The sequence below is a fragment of the Crocuta crocuta genome, unplaced genomic scaffold (genome assembly GCF_008692635.1).
Source record: "Crocuta crocuta isolate KB4526 unplaced genomic scaffold, BGI_CrCroc_1.0 scaffold528, whole genome shotgun sequence".
Taxonomy (NCBI): domain Eukaryota; kingdom Metazoa; phylum Chordata; class Mammalia; order Carnivora; family Hyaenidae; genus Crocuta; species Crocuta crocuta.
The window spans coordinates 246,618-262,637 of record NW_027530010.1 but is presented as its reverse complement, the minus strand read 5'-3'; the positions used below and the strand labels follow the sequence as shown (position 1 = coordinate 262,637).

The 16,020-nt window shown below is 48.1% G+C and overlaps 1 protein-coding gene across 5 annotated transcripts; it reads right to left on the bottom strand.

The window, feature by feature from the left end:
* Positions 1-6,316: 6,316 nt before the first annotated feature.
* Positions 6,317-15,819, bottom strand: CHTOP (chromatin target of PRMT1). 5 transcript variants are annotated; one of them, XM_077764095.1, is made up of 6 exons: positions 15,534-15,817; positions 14,843-14,924; positions 13,192-13,345; positions 10,164-10,350; positions 9,209-9,346; positions 6,317-7,551 (listed from the first exon to the last, which is right to left on the bottom strand). In XM_077764095.1, the coding sequence occupies exons 2-6, from the start codon at positions 14,905-14,907 to the stop codon at positions 7,346-7,348; spliced, it is 750 nt and encodes a 249-aa protein (XP_077620221.1). In that variant the 5' UTR covers positions 14,908-14,924; positions 15,534-15,817; the 3' UTR covers positions 6,317-7,345. The 5 variants fall into 5 exon arrangements, with proteins under 5 accessions (XP_077620221.1, XP_077620223.1, XP_077620222.1 ...); XM_077764097.1 differs by having other exon boundaries at positions 10,164-10,347; positions 15,534-15,816; XM_077764096.1 differs by lacking the exon at positions 15,534-15,817 and adding an exon at positions 15,141-15,424.
* Between the last annotated feature and the right edge of the window lie 201 nt (positions 15,820-16,020).

Genomic DNA, 16,020 nt, shown 5'->3' with positions numbered 1-16,020 from the left:
TGCTGTTGCGGGGTGGGTCTCCAGACTTCGGGGGGCTGGGAGGAGCCATTTTGGGGGCGCAAAGGTGGAAAGTAAATGCTCATCTTCTCAGTTGTGCATAGCCCTTTCCTGTTAACTTGGTGAGAAAACCAGATTGTATTCCTAGTATAGGTTCATATTTTTAAATTTGAGAGGTTTTTTTTGTTGTTTTTTTTTTAAGGGCACTGCAGTATGTATAAAACTGTAGGAATGGGGCGCCTGCCTGGCTCTATCGGGCTTTGTGCTGACAGCATGGAGCCTGCTTGGGATCCTCTCTCTCTGCCCCTTCCCTGCTCACTCTCTTAAATAAACATTAAAAAAACCCCAAAACTTCATAGAACATTATCAAATCTTAAAGAGAATAAAGCCACCCCCCCCCCCTTTAAAAGTTATTTATTTATTTTGAGAATGAATCCCAAGCAGGCCCCACAGTGTCAGCAAAGAGCTTGACCTGGGCTTGAACTCAACAGTGAGGTTATGACCATAGTCGAAATCAAGAGTCCCATGCTTAACCAACTGAACCACCCTGCTGCCTGGGAAAGGCAATGAAGTTGTGGCGCATCTATCAGAGGGTAGATGAGCCTCAGAGACATGACGCTGGGAAAATTAAGCCAGAAATGAGGCCGCATACTCTCAGGTTATTACAGAAAGTCCCCAGAGCAGTCCAATTCATGGACATAAAGTGTGGTTTCTTCTCTATCAACACAGTGTTGCAGGAGCCAGAAGGAAAGGTGAATGAGGAGTTACCGATTCATGGGTACAGCCTCGGTACGGGATAATAACAAAGTTCTAAAGAAGAGTAATGATGATGACACATTAGTGTGAACTTATTTAATGCCACTGACGTGTACACTTAAAAATGGTGAAAGTGAGGGCTTCTGGGTGCCTCTGTGTGTCTTGACTTCAGCTTAGGTCACGATTTCATGGTTCGTGGGACCGAACTCCAACTCGGGCTCTGCGTGGACAGTGCAGAGCCTACTTGGGATTCTTGCCTTTCTCTCTCTCTCTCTCTCTCTCTCCCCCTTCCCCACTCGCTCTCTCAAAAAACCATGGTGAAAGTCGTAAATTTTATGTGTATTTTGCCACAGTAAAGCAAAATTTAAAATCTACACGTGTTTTCATATGAAGAAAAAGAATTTTAATGTTTATTTTTGGCAGAGAGGCAGAGTGCGAGCGGGGGAGGAGCGGAGAGAGAGGGAGACACAGAGCCTGAGCAGGCTCCAGGCTCTGGGGTGTCAGCACAGAGCCCGACGTGGGGCTCAAGCTCACAAATTATGAGAGCATGACCTGAGCTGAAGTCGGACACTTGACACCGACTGAGCCACCCGGGCACCTGTATTTTTTTTCTTCCCTCAAAAAGTTTTCTTAGTTTTGTTGTGTTTTTCATGGCTTTCCAGAAAGTTTAAATGTCTTGTTGAATTCTCAACTTGAGGCCCAGTCTCTTAAGCTCGCGGTCCTGTGGGCTGCAGGTGAGGTGAGTGCCGAAGTGCTCTTGGACAGCAAAGGAGTCCCCAGACATGAAGGGCACCAGAATGTTCAGCCTTGAGCTTCATCCTCAGGAACAAGAGAGAAGGTGTTTAAGTCGCTGCGGGAGAGTGGTGGTCCGCAGCTGGAAACCCGAGGCCCCAAGTGTGATCCCTTGAACACTTTTTGTTGTTTGTTTATTGTCTTTGTTTCCCTGTATCTTCCCCTCTAGTGATTAGAGCTGAACGTCTCACGAGAGGCACTGACTCACGGGAGGAACTAGGGTACTCGCCGCCGGCCTCGCTCGCAGGCCTTGCGAGGAGGAAAGCCCGGAGGGAGGAGGAGGTGAGGAAAGAGGGCTGAGCCCTTGAGGCCTGCCCTGGAGAGGGAGAGAGAGAGAGAACAGGGGCTGGCCAGGGCTGGGCAGGGAGGTTGGTGGCTCAGTTTCTATGCAAGAAGCCCCCAAGTTAGGCCGCAGTCCCTTCAGCTACATTTTTTGTTGTTGTTGTTTTTTATATTTTTATTTATTTCTAGGAGAGAGAGAGAGAGAGACAGCGTGAGCAGGGGAGGGTCAGAGAGAGAGGGAGACACAGACTCTGAAACAGGCTCCAGGCTCTGAGCTGGCAGTCAGCACAGAGCCCGACGCGGGGCTCGAACCCACGACCCGCGAGATCATGACCTAAGCGAAAGTCAGACGCTCAACCGACTAAGCCACCCAGGCGCCCCCCCTTCAGCTACATTTTTGAAGTAGGGTTGTGAAATTTGGAAAACAGAAGGATGAAAAAGCCCTGCCTGGGACACTAAGTAAATTTGAATTTCAGATAAAAAACAAACAATTTTTGAGTGCAGTTATTTTATCTGGTAATCCTACTTCAAAGGCTGGTTCTCGGAGAAAAGTCACTCAGTGTTTTGTTTTTATGCTTTCCTCCCCACTCTTATCGCCTCCAGTTAGCGCGCCTGTCTCCTGAGGGCTCCGCCACAGCCTCCTGCTGATCTTGCCTGGAGTCTCACTCCTGCAGCTCAGTCCGCACTGTATCGTATCAGGTTACATAATAGCCCTGCTCCGAGACAGATGCTGAAAGGGACTTTGTTGTATTCATTCCTTCATTTTCTTAAGAAAAAAATTTTTTTTAACATTTATTCATTTTTGAGAGACAGAACATGAGTGGGAGAGGGGCAGAGAGAGAGAGAGGGAGACCCAGAATCCGAAGCAGGCTCCAGGCTCTAAGCTGTCAGCACAGAGCCTGACAGGGGACTCAAACCCACGGACAATGAGCTCATGATCTGAGTTGAAGTTGGACGCTTCACCAACTGAGCCACCCAGGCGCCCCTCATTTATTCATTTTCAAAGTGATTTCTACCCCCAGTGTGGGGTTTGAACTCACCACCCCGAGATCAAGAGTCACAGGCTCTACTGACTGAGCCAGCCAGGCGCCCCTGAAAGGGACTTTAGAATCCATCTTTCTCCCGTTTCTTGGACACGTCTGATGAGGTTTTGGGGGTGATAGTGGGGTTCGTGGGGTCTGGAGCCAACAGTCAAGAAAGAATTCTTGAAGATGTCTTTGGTGCAAAAAGCTGATTGTATTAAAGCCCGGGGACAGGACCTGCGGGCAGGAAGAGCTGCCGTAGGGCCATGAAGAGACACACTAGTTATACACTCTGGAGCTGGGGGAGGTAAAGTCCAGGGGAAGTTTCCAGTGAGATTTTCACGTGCTAAAGAAGATTCACAGGATGCTGAAGGCCTGGTTATTGTCAAGCTAAGGTTGTTTTCCTTCTGGCAGAGCATTAGCATTCAGACAGTAGGGAGTCCTGGGGAAACGTTTTACCCTGCCTGCCTCAAGTAGTGGTCAATGGGCTGCAGGTTATTAGGAAATTTAATTGGAAAAAAAATTTTTTTTTAATGTTTATTTGTTTTTGAGAGAGAGCCAAGGCACGAGCAATGGAGGGGTATAGAGAGAGGGAGACACAGACTCCAAAGCGGCCCTAGGCTCTGAGCAGTCAGCGCAGAGCCCAGTGTGGGGCTCGAACCAATGAACTGTGAGATCATGACCTGAGCCAACCGACTGAGCCACCCAGACACCCCTAGGAAATTTAATTTTATCTTCCATTTCCTTTTGCCTTTATTACCATACATCAAAATCTGTAAGGGAGACCAGGCAAGGGTCTGTTGAAAAGAAAACCCAGGCCCAAGATGGGGTTACTTTTGTCAGGCCAAGTCACCAAACCTGGGCTTCCTACGTCACCTAATTGCAGTTTCAACTTCCCCTAGAAATGTAGTCTTAACTGGTCAGTCCGGAATTTTCTGGCCAGCCCCCAAAGGGCAATCTGTCACGAGGGCCCTCTCCCTCCTACAAAGGAGGGTGGGGTAATCTGCAGAAGACACCCTCTGGCCTCCCTCTGGGGGAGTTTCTTTGGGTCAGCCAGCAGAGCGAGGAGACGGGGGAAAACTAGAAAGATAAAGACCTGCCCCTGTGGCCTTCTCACGCGCCTCAGTGCCTCGGAGGCCAGGGCCCCCACCTTCAGCTTATGAGCCCTTTGTAACCAGCAGCAGTCCCGGAGTCTAGCCGGAGCCTGGTCTGGCCAGGGAACCCTCTCATGGGGCATGTGGGGACGGCAGTCTTCCAGAAGCAGCAGGTGGGGGGAAAAAAGCTGGAGCCTTTCTGGGGCCTCACGGGGGATGGATGGGACAGCCCACGGGGGGAGGAACAGGGATGCACAGGCCAGGCCCTCGGCCCAGGCCCCGGCCTCTCTGGGCCCCACTTCACTTGCTGGTCTGGGCACAGCTCTGCTGCTCGGGGCTGTGTACTGGCTGGAGCTACCTGATGAGGCCCCAGGAAGCCCGTGAGGGCCGGGGGCGGGCGGGACAGGGCAGGTGCTGCAGTTTGGGCTCCTGGAGGCTGGAGCCCTGTCCTCAGCCAGACCCTCTTGCCTGGAAGCCTGGCTCCTTCTAGGGCACGGGGCCATGGGGAGCGGGCGGCAGTGCTGCCGCTGCTGGGGGTGGGGCGTGGGGACAGGGAGCCGCAGGTGCCCTGCGTCCCCTCAGGTCCTCGCTCAGGCCAACAGACTGCCCTCTCCTGCCGACGCCCAGATGTCAGACAGCGAGGAAAGTGTCGAGGTCGCGGGCTTCGCCCCAGATTCACGCCACTCCAGGTGCTGCACAAGCCCAGTAGCTCTGACCGCCTCCCAGCCCCCACCCTCGCTCCCTCGAACCCATCTACACCTCCCGCCAGCACCGTGCAAGTCACCCCCCAATCCACGCAGCTGCCCAAGCTCTTTATTGACAAGACTATGGGCTGCCTGGTCTCAGCTGTGTGTCCCAACCCACGTCGGAGGCCCACCGTACACACACGAGCGCAACACACTCTTAGGCTTCTGGACCTTTGTATTGTTCCCTGTACTTGGAATATTCTTCCCCCTTCTAACAAACCACACTTCTCTGGTGTCCGCTGGGGGAGTCCTTGGTAGATGGGTGGCTGGGTGAGGAGCGGGGCCGAACCTCTCTGTCCCTCTACCCTGGACGCTCACCTCTCACCTGGGACTGAGGGCCGCACAAGCGGGCACAGGGCTGAGGGGACGCTGGGAACCACGTGAGCAGCAGAGTTCCTTCTGCCCACTGCTGGGCACGAGCTCCTTCAGGAGGTGGGAGGACCCTCGGGGCGGTGCCCGGTACCAGGACGCCTCAGGCGGGGCCGGGGCACTTGCACAGGGAAGGCTCGCGCAGATGCTGGTCTTCGCTCACCGCACCGCAAGCTGGGCCAGTGCAAGGCTTGAGCGTAGAGGACGTGGGGCAGGTCCTGACAGCCACCTGTCAGGGGGGCGGTCAGCAGGGTCGTAGGGCTGAAAGGGCCCTGGGAGGGTGGGGGGGGACGTCCCAAACACCAGATTAACATCCTGAGGGTTAAGCGGCAGGTCAACAAAAAAGGCTGGGGAATAATCCCTGAGAGAGAGGCCACCTAACGTCGTGTGGAGAGGAAGGAACCCACTCACCCGAGAGTTCCCTGGCCTCCTTCCCCAACGTGTCCTAGAGGCGTGGGAGGCGTCCGTTGTAACCGGTGGATGTGTCTGCAAAGGGTACCCTGCCCACTACCAACCGGCACCTCCCTCACAGAAGCCCCGAGCCGACCAGAGGCCGGGCTCCACCTGAGGGGCTACAACTGGCCTCGCACACGTGAAGTGCTTTCTAGCCGTTCCAGTGGCAGGTTAGGAACACCCGTCCGAGCTAAAGGCCTCCAGCCTCACAGTTCATCCTTTGACACGAAGGGACCATAGTACACTCAGGAGCCGCGCCAGGTGGCATTTTGTAAGCGTGCTTCTGTTCTTACACCGCATGGCTTTCTCATGCTAACACTTCCGTAGGACTAATGAAACCCCTTCCTTCACAACCCAGAGGCTAAGAAGCCCCAGTCACAGAGACAGGACTCAAGTCCAGGCTGTCTTGACCAAAATTTCCTCCCCCGCTTGCCACACACATAACCTCCCCCATTTTGGGAGCCAGGCACCTCAATGGCAGCAGGTCTGGTAGGAGGTGGCTAGGTTCTTCTTTCCCAAGAGGACAGAGTCTTGCCAAAGATCATTATGCTGGACCTTCTTCTGGGCCAGACAGGCTAGTATATTATGTTGTCTGGTTAATCATTTTTTCTGTAAGGCTTCCTCAGAGGGCAAAATCTTTACTTTCTGCCCCAAAGTGCTATCAGTATCTGCCCCCCATCTTGATTTTAAGACAACTGTGAAGAAAAGGACTCAAGTCCACAGGGGGGGCGGCGGTGGTGGTGAGACTATTGTTATAGTGGCCACAGCATTTCAAAGAGCCCAACAAAGAAGTAGTAATCCTGGCTAGATTTGAGAACAATTTCTTGTTATGATGAACCAGAAATACAAGATCCACTGAAAACTGCAACAGTTGACAAAATATAGTTGAACTTAATTAAACCTTCAAGGGAAATTAAAGAGAGGGTCAAACAAAGCCACTGAACGGAGAAGCCCAAGACCAGTTTGGGATAAACTTAAGGATAACAGCCTTTCAGCGTGGGTACCTTCTGAGGCCTCCCAGAAGGGATCTGCCAGCACTTGATCCCCTTTTCTGAAGCACCTATCAAATCAAATGGCTATTCCTCTCCATTGCAGGTGTAAGCCAACCCAGAAGTATCTCTTTGGACATGACACAAACCTGAGAGGAAAGCTTATACACCTAATTCCAGGGCAGAAAGGGCACACACCCAACCCAGCATGCTTGTTAAATGCTGTCAATGCCCACAGAAGTAACTTTAATCAAAATCAGAGGTGCTACCATGTGTAACCTACGTGGCCCTGTGGCTATGTCGGTGCTCCTAATTAACTACAATAAAATATAAATGTGGTAGAATGCATTTTTGAGCTCCAGATTTTCTAAACACTTTTAAGAGGCTATTTAAAGATGTAGAACAGAATTGTTTTTCAGAAACCTGGGTATTAGGAACACTGATGGGCTCTTTCTAGGGCTTTTTTATGGGAACACAGAGATGAAATGTTAGAACGTCAGAGCACAGGACAGGTGAAGGGAGGCAGAGGAGGGAAGAGAGTGTTCTAGCCACAAGGCCACCACATTTATGTTCAAAGAGAAGTCAGAGTGATGGGGATGGAGGAACAACCCAAACAGAACCAAACAAAATCCAAGTCAGAGGAAAAAAGGGTTTCATACAACACAGTATCAAAAAAAGTAAAAGGAACACACTGAAATGCACAAACTGGTGGCAAGTAAGTCCACGGCCTATTGTGGTAGGTCCTTCCAGCATCAATCAGCTATCTTCTCCATCTGTTATCTCAAGGCTATTTACAGATGTGGTGACTTTTGAACAAGAGTCTCTCCCAGGAGGGCGGGCAGGTTTCAATCATTGGTTTCTGGATCTGTCTGTGCCATATAGGCATCCAACTCGGCATCCAGGTGTCCTTTTGTTTTCGACATGTATGCATCCAACTGGTTGTCCAGCTGCTCCTTGGTCAGCACAGGGCGAGTGAGGGCACCTCTCCCTCGTCCACGGCCTCGGCCTCGGCCTCCAAAGCCCCCTCTTCCCCGACCTATCATACCCCGACCTGGCCCAAGGGGAAAAAAAGAAAACAAGTTACAAGTAGGTTTAATGGGTGGTATGGCAAATGCCCCTTAGAGCAGCGGGGCCTAGCTGAGCAAGGCTGAAAGGGCAGGGCAAAGAGGAGAAATCTGGAAAAACAGGAAACACATTGGGTAGAAAGCAACACATGGAAAGCACACATAATGAATCCCTGTTTACATGCTCATCTCTAAAGGCTATTTAAAGACTTTTTATTCTATCGACAAAGGTAAAATAACTGACAAAAAAATCTTAATCTCTCCTCAAACAAAGAAATTCTCTAAAGTTTGAGACCTACTAGAAATTAATTAAAATACATTATAGATAATCCCATTTAGTAAAACAGGGAAGAAGTAACAAGGGCACAGAGAAATGGGGGTGTAAGGCTAGACAATTTTTAAGGTAAGCCTTATGGGAGAGCTTTCTGGAAAATTAGCTCATCTCTCCTCAAACTTGTTAAGACTAATGAGCTGACCCCGTATCAGGAGACTGAGGAGTTATTCTGACCTAGGAACAATGTGAGAAGATGAGGAAAAATATTCAGAATAGTCCCAATCACTTCTATCTCAGATTCTAGCTGCCTCTAACAATTATGGTTATCTGAGAGGTGGTTTCAATCCACTTAACAAAACATATGCAGCTTTCTGAAAAGCTACTTTAGACTCCCCCACACTTGATGTCTCTCTCAGAAACCAGGTCAAGATAATTTAGAAACATGCTATTTCATCCTGAAACCCAAACTAACTTATACTTCACTCAGTGAGCCAAACATTAACAGGAGAGAAGACGGTAAGCCCTTGGCTATCAAATTTCCTTTCCTGTTAGTTATTATCCTTTGGCAACTTCAAGGTCATAAATAATGGAAGACCCACCACACACTATAAAGGGACCGCAGCAGATATACACAGGGTCTACAGGAATAGATTTGTTCTCACCCTAGAAAGGTGTTGTTGAGAGTTTTCCACTAAACTCTAAATCAGAAAACTCCCACGGGGTTTGGATTAACAACAGCAACACCATTAAATGCTTTTCCAATCTGGGTCATGAGGTCACAATTCAAGTATCACTAAGTCTCAAAGGTAAGATTATCAACAAGAGTCAGTTAACTGACATGGTACCTTCTTGGTTTCTACCTTGATCAAAAAAAGGCATCTCGATTTCCCATAGACACAAACTTTACCTTGAATTTACTTGGCTTCAACATCAATACTCAGCTCCAATCTCACCATCCTTTTTAACTCTTTCATTTTTGTACATCTCCCTCTTCTTTATTCTTAGTCTCAAAGTGGGGTTTTGAGCTATGGGATGGGGTGTGTGGTGGTGGGGCAAGGACAGAGAAGGGTAAAACCTCAAACTGACCACCTTGTCATTTTTTTTAACAATACAATTTAAATTTGCAAGAACCTGGAAAAAGACTGCATATGATCTGGCTCGGACATGTACCTGACTGGTTCTTAGACAACCCATGACAGACTTTGGCACTACCAGCATGTGAATTTAGAAAATAAGCCAGTTTCAAAAAAACAAAACAAGACAAACAAATAAGCCTGCCTATGACTTGAAGCTGTGCAGAAAGGTGCCTCTGAGTTTTGAAGGGAGAGAAGTAAGGGGAAGCTATTCTCTGAAGTTGGTAGCTGACTAACCTCTACCACCGATTCCGCCACGACCCATAGCTCCACGCCCTAGGCCCCCTCTCCCAGGACCTCCACGACCTCGAACACCACCTCTTCTTAAGCCCATTCGGGGAGCTACGGCTCGTCCACCTCGGAGCAGGTTTTGACCTTGGAGAGGAGGCATACAATGTATATGCAGGTAAATCCAAGAGAGACAAAGTAGACTCTAACCAAAGGAAGGCGGTGAGGGTTAAATGAGCGTTAATTCAGTTAATTTTTAGGTTGGGGGGAGGGGCAAGCTGCACACCAAGTGTGAACAGATCAAGCTGCTCTTTATTCAATCAATTCAAAGTCTGACCACAAACCCATTTTTGGAAGAAGCTGGGAGTCAAGTTAATTAGTAAGTACATACAATAAATATCTACTGAATAATCAGACAAGGGTCTAGCATTCAGGTAGATTTAAAAATCAATGATATGGCTCCTGCTCTCAATACATTCTCACAAGGGACAAGAACAACATAGGGAACAGTGTAACGTGCCCAAAACATAACATGTAGCTAAGTGCTATGGGGTGACTTATCCTCTCTTTTTCCAAATAGAACAGTGTGTTTCACTAGTACTGGGAACAGAGATGGTTAGTTAAGATACAGGCCAACAGACCAAAAATTTCTTAGATTTAACTCATTTCTAGAACTTGAATGTGCTTTTGATTCAAGCAGCAGCAGGGTGTTTCAAAATGGAATGGAGATGACATGAATTACCTGTTGTTACGCAGGTCATAGCCTCTCACCATTGCACATTATCAGAAAAGGAATGGTATCGATAAAAGACATGCAGCACTATTAAAAATACGTGATTTCAAAAGTTATTAATTATATTAATACAAATTCAGGCTTAAAGATGTTAAACAAATGTGTCCATAAGCAGCCCAAGAGAAAAGGGAAGGGGTAGGGCCCGACAACGTTCAAGTACACAGCACTGACCTCGGAGCGACATCCCGCCCCTCAGCAGGGTTCTGGTGGCACGTCCCCCTCGAAGTCCTCCTCTGGGCAAGCCTCTCTGGATTATGGGCAGGCCTCGTCCTCCGATTGCTCCCCTGGCCAGGGTCCCTATGGGTCGGCCTAACCGTGCCTGGATGTTACTCTTACCCAGGCGCTGCTTTAAGCTCTTCTGGAAGAAAAGGTGTTGGGGGATTGAGATCAAAAAAGCATTCCGATGGGATTCGGCAACTCGAAGTGCAGAGAAAAAGAAGCAGTGAGATGGCTGTGTGCAGGGAGATAAACTTGCCGTAGGCGTCACATAAAGAACCTAATGCAGAAACGAGCCTTTGCCTCAGAACGTGATAGAAAAGCAGCAGAATTCTGATCCAGAGCCTTTACAAAAGTTTGAGTGTGGTCCCATGAAATTGGCATCAACACAAATTACCTCACTAGTTTGGCTACAGAAGCCATACACCACTACACGAAACTTTAAGTTTTAAGAAAGAACTCTTGTATTTCAAATCCTGGATTCTGTTTTTGAACCACAGGTTGACAACGACATGACTGGATTCATACTTGCCCAAGGACTACCACTGTCTTCAAAGGCTTACTCAAACACCAAATGAAGTTCAGCACACTCTGGGAAAAATTTAAATTACAAGTTCATCTGAATTCTTGTCACTTAAAAACAAGATTTGATCTTTCAGTCAAAGAGGCCAGTGTGTTCCATTTTTCCTCTGAGTTATCTATCTCCAGACGATCCACTTTTTACCTTAAGATGTAAATAAACACAAAAAAGTCAAACCTTTCCTTACATTTCTTAAACAGCCATTAATTCCATGTCTACCCTTGCAAACAGCTCCATCAGGCCAATAGAATAACCTTCAATTCCAAATAAACATGTAACTCAACTGTATCCCCAGAGAGCTAGCCAACCTTTCATTGGAATTAAGACAGGGACGTTATAATCACAAAACTCAGGGCCACGTTTGAGGACCTAGAGATTTTCAAATCTATCCCTCAAAGAGAAACTAAAGACCACATCTCAGGAAGTTAAATATCCTTCAAAGGAAAAGGTAACTGTGTAACCCTGAACACATCCAAAGCCCCAGCAAATCTGTTTCCCCATAAAACCATTAGCCAGTAGGAATGAAAATAAACTCTGTCCTCTTGCTTCACCCATAAATGACTACCAATGATTCTTTGGTTTTGCAACCAAATGCTAGGTGTTAGGAGTTTTCTAGCACAATGTAATAAACTAATCAAAGGGACAGTTTCTGAACAGTACGCACTTAGGCATAACTGACATTAAGAGCCTGTCGTGTCACCCTGCCAGCACACAATTAGGATGTCAGGACTTCATTCTCCAAATCCCTTATATTCAGTGATACTGAATATACTCCCCCCAAAATCTGTGCTTTAGTGGGGAATGCACAGTGCTTAGAAGTCCTCCCTTCTTAGTCCTTAGCTGCCAGCAACACTGGTGTCTACGACAAATGGAAAGCTTAAGGATGTCAACCACACCACCTAGTTTTCACTCTAGAGCTGTGCTGTATGCTAAGGTGGCCACTAGCCACATGTGGCTATTTCAGTTGCAAGTAAATAAAAATTTAAAAGCTCCCCAGTCACACTAGCCACATTCTGAGTGCTCAATAGTCACACACGGCTAGAGACTACCATACTGGAGAGGAGATAAAGAATATTTCCCTCACTGTGTAAAGTTCTATTAGACAGCTCTGCTCCAGAAGCCGCTTTGTGCACAGCCTACATTTAAAGCTTCTTCTTGGGGCAACCAGGTGGCTCAGTCAGTTGAGCGACTGACTTGATTTTGGCTCAGGTCATGATCTCGCAGACTCTGCGCAGAGCCTGCTTAAGAGCTCTTTCCCTCTGCTGCCTTTCTCCCCTGTCCATGCACACACTCTTTAAAAAAAACAAAAAAACAACAACAAAACACACACACACACACAAACCCCAAACAAAACAAAACACCAAAAAACAAAAACTTCTTGAAAGGTCTTTTGGAATGATCTGTCAGAGGCTTATCGTCAGCAATTTATAATACCTACTCTTGGAAAATGGTGGGGCCTTTTTATGGCTTTCCTAAGTCAGGGACAAAATATAGGAAATCCAAGGCTTAAGGTAGCTGAAGCAGAAGGCCTTGTTTATTTTTGGTCAGTGAGCCCAACAGTTCAGGGTGGGGGTGGGAGGGTGTTATATTTAACTGCTGAATTTATGCACAGCCATGCAGTGCTACCAGTTAAAGTCCTTACAGTTGCATGGCATCGCCCTCCAGACGCCCAGCCACAGCTTGGACATATCCTTCCACAGCCACTGTCCGGACTCGCATATAAAGTCTATGAATAATAAAGAGCAGGTTTTATTTCAGATCTGAACAGAATTATCTCTTACCGGAAATTTGAAAGAGAACCCACTAATTCTTTAATTACTCCGTGCTCTCACTATTTACTGACAAAACTTTAGGTGCTGTGGAGATGAAGGCCATCCTATTCTATATTTTAGCACTGAAAATCTTTGACTAAGGCTGTTCAGATTTCCTGTGCTAGGAGAAATAGAATAAAGTTATCTTCGTAATTTGTAACTCATTTAACAGGGAATAAAGGATTTTCTGAGATCATGTAAAACAAACCAAAATTTCTTTCATTTCTTGGCTTCAAACAAAAGACATTTATTCTCTCACAGTTCTGGAGACTAGAAACCCCAAAATTTCTTTGTGGTAAAATCCAGCAAATCTACTTTAAGGCCAAAGGATCAGAAAAAAAGAAATTAAAACTCATTGATAACACAGAAACAGGCCATACTGATGGCAAACTACCTAAAAGAGAAAGACAACAAGAAGTTACTTATTGGTACCTGCTACAATGGGAATTCTCTGAATTTCTCTTTCCTCCAGAGAAGTTTCTGCTTTTGCCCTGAGCCACCTTGTAATCATCCATCACATCCTGACAGCCTCAGTGGACTGTCTGACAGAGATCACCAGCTGCTTCTGGAGCATTAAGACCCATCCTCTCACCTGCTTAAGTTTTAATGCTGCCTGGACAGAGGGTCTATTCTCCATCTGCTGGGCCAGTCTTCTGTTTCTGGCACTGGCTAGCTGCTGTTGTTGCTGCATCGAAGCCCGAATATTCACTGGCATCGGCTGTTTGTTCTTCAGCATATTAGTAAAGCTTCAAGGTCGAACAAAATGGATGTTTAAATAAAAGCTTTATTACAAAACATTTACTGGCATTTTCATGGCTTGCTAGACCAGGAGCTCCAGATCCCACGAACTTTAAGTAAAGTGGTACACTTAGATCAAGGCTGATGTGGGTTAAAGACTCCTCTGCTTCCACAAACTTGCAAGAATCAGAAACTTAGAAATGCAGCTAAGTGCAGCACATTCAATCAAAAGTGATAACAAGGGCTCAGGTAACGGCTTTTAGAGAGGTCGAAGATATGAAAAACACGCAATAAGCAGATATGATGACAACAAAAGACAGAAAATGTGGTTTCAGAGACAAACAAAGAAAGCCAAAATCTTGGGGGAGCCTGAAGATGCACTGTCAGGGCAAATATAAGGAAGGACTTGAGGACCTCACAGACCACAGAAATAGCACATCCATGTAAGTCACAGCAGTGTATCATGTTTTCGTATTTTTTCACCTAATAACATGTAAATATGGAGAAATCAGTGTAACATAACCTAAGATATAAGAAGCACATATGCTCTGGAAAAGGCAAAAATAAACATCAATTAAATCTTTTAGTGGTCTCACATCAACTTAATAAAATCAGCTTCGGCTCAGGTCATGAGCTCACGGTTTGTGGGTTCGAGCGCTGCACTGGGCTCTGTGCTGACAGCTCAGAGCCTTCAGATTGTGTCTCCCTTTCTCTCTGGTCCTCCCCCACTTGCACTCTTGTGTCTCTCCCTTTCAAAAATAAACAAACATTAAAAATTTTTTTTAAAAAATAAACTCATTTGTCAAAGGCAGTAAATAAAGAGCTCTCAGAGATGTACCTTAACTTGTCTTAGGCTCAAATGATTACTTTTCCTGATTCCAAGTGAGTATTTCTGAGAAAATCAAGATTAATTTAGTCACTGAACAGCTTGTGAAGACACTTCTATTATTCCTGTCAAAGTAAGTTTAATAGAACAAAAAAGAACACTTAACTGTAAAAGAATCTAACACAAAAACAAATTAAAAGCAGTATCGAAAGAAAGAGAAATGGAGCAAAGCACGTGCCTCTTACAAGGCCCAAGAATGACATTCGAGGGCCTTCGGACATTCCACAGCTTGCTACCTGCCTCTTACAGACCAGACGCAACACGGCCGGCCTCGGACGGGGCAGCAAGCCTAGTGCAGCCAAGGTACCATGCTACCGAGCTGCAACCACCCCTGTATCGATGTAAAAAATATGAAAAGAGGGAGGGTGTGAGGAGTCTTTTTAAAATACATCCCACCAGATAAATATTTGAGACAGCTTAACATAAAAATCTACTGATAAGGGGTTTTGAAACAACCGCCCAATTTGTTTTGTGTACCACATAAGATGCAACTAAACACAGAGGTCTGTAGCCTTCTGTTGGTATTTAGTTTAAAATTGGTTTTTGTGCATTGGACCCCAGGGCCAATTTAAGTAATGTTTTCTTATGAACGCGCTGAAGTTGCTGTTGGCTGCCTCACCGCTCATTTAGAGACATCTTGGTGGTGCTTTTTAGCACAACTTTCGGCGCTGACTGTGCAGCCATCTTCAAATCCCGAGAATCTACAAAGGACAATGGGCAGAATGAGCAAGTCAGAAAAGGGACCACCTCGTATTTACAAGCATCAAGGGTTTCCCAACAGCAAATGAAAAGGTAAGGCCTGTATCAACGGCCATGGAAGAATCCACCGAAACGCATTTTGGGTGCTTAAGTCGACACCACGGTTACCGCGAACTGCGAAATTTCGAGGCCACCGGACAGAAACTATCTTCCCAAACCTTCAAGATGGCAGACGCACACCGGGCTAGCCGAGCCGAGGGGCTACGTGAATCCGGGGCGGTCCTTCTCAACCTCGGCCGCGGGGCGCTGCGAACCCTCCCACGCAAAGCCCGATCTCCCGCGGCCAGGTCCGCGGCCCCGGCTAGGCGCTTCTCGCGGGCAGCCGCCGCCGAGAACCAGGACGCAGGGACACGGCGCAGGCAAACCCGTTTGGAAACGGGCTTTCGACTCCCCACTCCGGAAGGAGCCTTCGCTAGCGCCCGGCGGAGGCAGCACGGAAGGTGTCCCGAACCGGCATCCGCCCGCGGACGCCTCGACGCTCCAACGCCCCCTCCCGGCCCAGCCAGGCCCCGCCCCCCGGCCTCCCGGGCCGCCCCGCCGCGGAAACGCACCGAAGGAAACGGACGCCAGTGCGCCTCCCGGGGCTGCCACCACGGCTGCGGCGCGCGGGCCGGGGCCCGGCCGAACCTGAGTTGACCTGGTGGGCGGATGGTTAGAGGTGTAAGCGGTCGGTTGCTAGGTTATCTCGTTGTAGCCAGGCGGCTGTCTGGTCGGCCGGCCCGCCTGCTCGCCCGGCCTGCCCTTTCCTGCCTTGCGTCTGTGCCGCCACAGCCGCCGCCGCCTCCCGCTCGGTGCCCGAAACAAAATGGCCGCCACGCCCAGAGCCGAGTGGGACCGGCTAAAATGGCGTCGACGCAATTACGTCGGACGCCGGATCCGCGCACAGCCAGGGGGCGAGAAGGTTAGCGCTACGCCTGCGTGCGGATGGGGGCGGAGCCCTGGGGAGAAGGCGGGCCCTTAGCCAAGGCGGTGTCCGAGGAGTTTTCTGCTCCGCCCACCGAGGGGCGTGGCCCGTGGTTGCTGGCAGGGCTTGTCGGG

Bases quoted from the DNA above. Each gene is read 5' to 3' on its own strand.
- CHTOP (XM_077764095.1), bottom strand. From the start codon at position 14,907: ATGGCTGCACAGTCAGCGCCGAAAGTTGTGCTAAAAAGCACCACCAAG. The intron at 13,346-14,842 runs GTGAGGCAGCCA...TCGACCTTGAAG, and splicing joins AAGATGTCTCTAAATGAGCG to CTTTACTAATATGCTGAAGA. The intron at 10,351-13,191 runs GTGAGAGGATGG...CTTTTCTTCCAG, and splicing joins CAGCATTAAAACTTAAGCAG to AAGAGCTTAAAGCAGCGCCT.